Below are 4,641 nucleotides of genomic sequence, written 5' to 3'. Positions count from 1 at the left end.
GAAAAAAATGGAACAAGCGCTAATATTATGGGTAGAAGATATGAACAAGAAACGGTTGCCTTTAAATAAAAGTGCACTTAAACACAAAGCCTTAAAAATATTTGATTATTTAAAACAAATGGGACAGTCGTCGGCTGATGAAACCAGTGTTAAATTCGTGGCTAGCAATGGCTGGTTTGAAAAATTCAAAAAACGCTTTTCAAACGCCAAGTTTTTCTCTTTTTAGAACCGAATCCCAGTTTTTGTATTAAGTTGGTGTCTCCTATAACGCAATTTCCCACAACATGATATTTTCAAGGAACGTATCTACCGCGTTATAGGAGGTCTACCTGTACTCGCTTTTCATCGCACTACTCCCCCATGACACGCGTCGTCACTGTTGTCAGTCCGTCGGAAGCTCTCGAATGACGCCATCGTCGGATGTTTCTATGAGGTTTAATTCACTTTTGACGCAAGACAATTCTGAATAAATAGATGAGTTTTTTTATCAGAAAACTTTATTTATGCGAGTACTATTTATTGTTGGCAAGAAAAAATTTTGTGGCTCTTTAAAAACTTTGAAATTTTGTAAATTGTGATTTTTGGCTCTTCCGACTCAAAAGGTTGCCGACCCCTAGTATAGTGTCATAGTCATTTTTTATATTTCTGAAAGAAACAAGCTGTCAATATATGATACATAATTATTTGACAAAAGTTAACATATTAGAACTTTCTCTTTGTATAGGCACAGTATATTATGTATTTATTCATCATATTGTGGATTAAAATTAATTTTTGACATAGATATTTATTGGGAATAATTCTTTATATTGGGATTTTAATCATTACAAAAGTGTTGTGTTGTGCTTAACTAAACCAAACTGATTCAATGGTTATCATTGTTATAATTGAAATAATATATTTTTTGTTTAATTATACAATTAAATAGTAATGAATAAGAAAGGATAATGATTTTGCTTTTTACTAGAATAAAATAAAGTAAAGGGATTTTTGAATGCATTTTCAGAGAATATAATAATTTTTTTTGAAGGTGGATTTGTTAAGATACAAGAGAGATAGCATTTTAAAACAATTTATAAATGATATATTAAATCATTATTATTATTTTTTCTTTTTAAGAATTTTTGAAAATTATTAATGTTGGTAAGGCCTGTGTGTTAAGACAATTGAGTGACTGGTTTTTGTTTTAAATATATATCTCCACATCTTAATTTCCAATATATTTTTTAATGAGAGATACTACTAATTTCGGGAACATTCAATGTCCATCTTCAGGCAACCTTGCATCAAAAATCCTAAATAAAACTACAGAATAGTATGTACTGTACAGTCCCCACATTTAAAGTTAAAAAAAATTTTTAATTTGAAATTTCTCTTTAAAAGTTTTAAAAAAAACATTACAAAATTCAAAGAATATAGTAAATAGAATGCTTAGCCTACCAGGTTACCCTTAACAGAATTTAAACATTTCACAAGATAACAAGTAAATGGACATTTTAGTCCATTACAGAAATATAGTAAATGAAAAAAAATCAGTTTAAATTAACTTTTGTAATGTTTTCTATAAGCTTTTGAGTGTTCAAATGCAGACTGTATTTATACAACCACAACTGCCATAAATGATCAAACTAAATTTGGATATAATGATTATAAATTAGAAATGAATTTGGCACTAGACGTTAGGTGCCATCTCATATTAAAATTAATAATTATAATATTTAATTAATTAATTTTGATTAAACTGGAATTGATTGATTATAAATTAGAAATGAATTTGGCACTAGACGTTAGGTGCCATCTCATATTAAAATTAATAATTATAATATTTAATTAATTAATTTTGATTAAACTGGAATTGATTGATTATAAATTAGAAATGAACAAATTCATCTCTAATTTATTATCATTATATCCAAATTTAGTCTGATCATTTACAGTAGTTCTGGATGTATATTTGCTTAATATATTAGGTTTCGGTTGTGTATATTTGCAGACTGTAATTCTATTCTGTAGTTCTATTTGTGATTTTTGATGTTAAATTGCCTGAAGATGGACATTGAATAAGTCTGAAAACATTAAGTATTTGTTATTAAAACATTTGTTGGAAAATTAATGTGTGGAGATATATATATATATTGATATGTATGTAAGACAATTGCTAATGCTATTATATTTTGAAGATGTAATTTCTGAAAAATAATTTGTATTTAGCAGAAATTATTTAGTTTTTTTTATGTATAATAACTTTTATTATATACTAAACTAAAGCCTATTATTCAATTCAATTATTTATTTGCAACATATTTGCAATTATTTATTTTATTTTTGAATTTATTTAAAAAGTTATATTAATGAATATTTTTATATAAAACACTAATTATTTATAATTTTGTTATTTTACTGTTTAGAGAATTATACTTTAAGACAAAAGTTTATTGTAAAAATTTAAAATGAAATACTTACATAAAACTTACTTTTAACTATGGATGTATTATGTTTTATGAATATTAATCTTTATAAGATCTAACTGTATTTATTTTGATTTTTTAAATACTTTTTTTAATTAATTTTTCTTAAATATACATTATCTTTCTCAGCTCATGGCGGTGTATTAACATCCATTGGAAACATGGGTGCAGTTATGACTAATATGGTATTAGGTACAGCAGGTATGACAAAACAAGTTGCTGCAACCATACAAAAAAAAGCTTCTATAACTGGTGCTGAAGATACATTAGTAATGGATACAAAATTAAAAATTATTGAAATATTGCAAGTATGTAAATGATATTTGTTTGAATGTGTTTATTACTAGTTTTAATTAACAATTATTATTTTACTTTTAGTTCATTTTGAATGTGCGTTTAGATTATCGTATCACGGGACTCCTGTCAATTTTTAAGAGAGAATTTGATGAAAGTCATGACAAAAGTGGAAGTGATGATGCATTAACAATTGGAGATAGAGGTAATTTGTAGTCTTGTTTGTTGGACATAAAATAATAATAACTGTAAAAATATCATTAAAATTAAAATGATAAGAAGTAGAAAATTAGAAATTAAAACTAATAATATTAATAAGAATTACTTCAATTAAACATGATCTTGGTGATCTTAATGATTCTTTTTATTAGTTATATAAAATTATTACTAAAGCTGAAACTATTCTGTAAATTACTTTACACTGACCTTGCATACAATGATGGCTTTCATGCTGGAAATGTATGCAAGGTTAGTATGAATTTAAAAGTTAAAAAGTATTACTTGTTAATTAACGACACTTTAACAAACTCATGTTTTCAGCATGACATAACTATACATTACAAATCTTTGAACTTTCAAACATCAAAATCTAATATTTGCAAGGTACACTGAACAAAAAGCTCAGACACATATTCCTTCATTTTTGATATAGTTTCACCATGTTCAATCTGATCAAAATCAGTGGGTAGCCAGTCGTGTTCTTTCCTTGTATGTTTATTCTGTAGAAACTACTACCAATAACATTATCTACACATTATATTAAATTTATTTTTAATTTAAATTTTTAAAATATATTTCAATATCTCATTGGATATTTTTTTTGGATAATCAGTACAGTAGAACCTGGTTAAATTGAATTGGGGGAAAATTTTGGACTTTGTTTAAAAATTTTCAGTTATGAAGGTTTGGCTAAAAATCAAGATTTTGTTCATTGGTTTATTGGTGACCCTTAATAAACTATTCATACAATATTTCTGATCTTATTACAAAGAATCATTGCATCAATGTAAACTTCTAAGTGTTGCCCAGAAACTTGAAAATGCTTAACCAAATGGTTAAATAAGTTGCTGAGAAATGCTTTCCTGAATAGTTGATCTATTCACTCCTAAGTGTTCAGTGAGGAATTTTTCAAATTACAATATTTTATGCTTAGAATTGATCTGTGTTTTATTTTTTATCACAAAAATACCACTTTTTATGATTGTTATATTTTTAAAATTTTGCTGCAAAGATTAAAATTTTTACATAGAATCAGACTATAATCATTTTTTAAAAATTAATTTATCAAGAAGCCATTTATTTATCACATTAATTAGTCAAAGAAATCTATCAGCAATAAAATAAAACAAAAAAGTTAAAAAAAAAAAACATATTTGAATAGCATTTACAGTATCTAATCATACATGCTGTCTAAAGCCACCACTCCCTTGCCATCACATGATACTGTAAAGTACTATATTATTTTTCCGACTTTCTACAATGATTATTGACACGACTGTGTGCCGGAAATAGCCGTTACCTAACGGGTACTTTACGCAGATTTGCGTTAGTGTGCCAGGCCTGGAATTTAAGTGTGCACCGAATTAAATAATGACAAAGTTAGTCAAAAACAATCCAATATTTAATAAAAATTCTATAATAACTATATACAAAATTTAGTAAAAATCAAATAACAATTTATTCAATGAAAATCAATAAGAATCAACCCAACAAAACTCAAATCAATCTATTTTCTAACTTAATTCTATTCCCCTTTGGAATTCGACAAAATCAAAGAATTAACTTATAAACAATAATTCTTATAAATTAAAGATCCTAATCGTCACCTCAATATACTAGGAACCTATTTCCTCAACTTCTCAAGCTTTCTAATAACGTC

The 4,641-nt window shown here is 26.2% G+C and overlaps 1 protein-coding gene across 1 annotated transcript in view; it reads left to right on the top strand.

Annotated features, from left to right (window-relative positions):
- LOC111628452 (inositol 1,4,5-trisphosphate receptor-like) overlaps nucleotides 1–4,641 on the top strand; it is a 174,488-nt gene that overhangs the window by 79,652 nt on the left and 90,195 nt on the right. The window contains exons 22-24 of the mRNA XM_023372248.1: nucleotides 2,598–2,776; nucleotides 2,847–2,967; nucleotides 3,156–3,168. Of these exons, the coding sequence (XP_023228016.1) occupies nucleotides 2,598–2,776; nucleotides 2,847–2,967; nucleotides 3,156–3,168 (313 nt within the window). The remainder of the gene's footprint in view (nucleotides 1–2,597; nucleotides 2,777–2,846; nucleotides 2,968–3,155; nucleotides 3,169–4,641) is intronic.

The sequence above is a fragment of the Centruroides sculpturatus genome, unplaced genomic scaffold (genome assembly GCF_000671375.1).
Source record: "Centruroides sculpturatus isolate CEXI.00-Female unplaced genomic scaffold, Cexi_2.0 scaffold522, whole genome shotgun sequence".
NCBI classification, from domain to species: domain Eukaryota; kingdom Metazoa; phylum Arthropoda; class Arachnida; order Scorpiones; family Buthidae; genus Centruroides; species Centruroides sculpturatus.
Note: the sequence above shows the minus strand (reverse complement) of the source record. Positions and strands in the feature narration are given on the sequence as shown.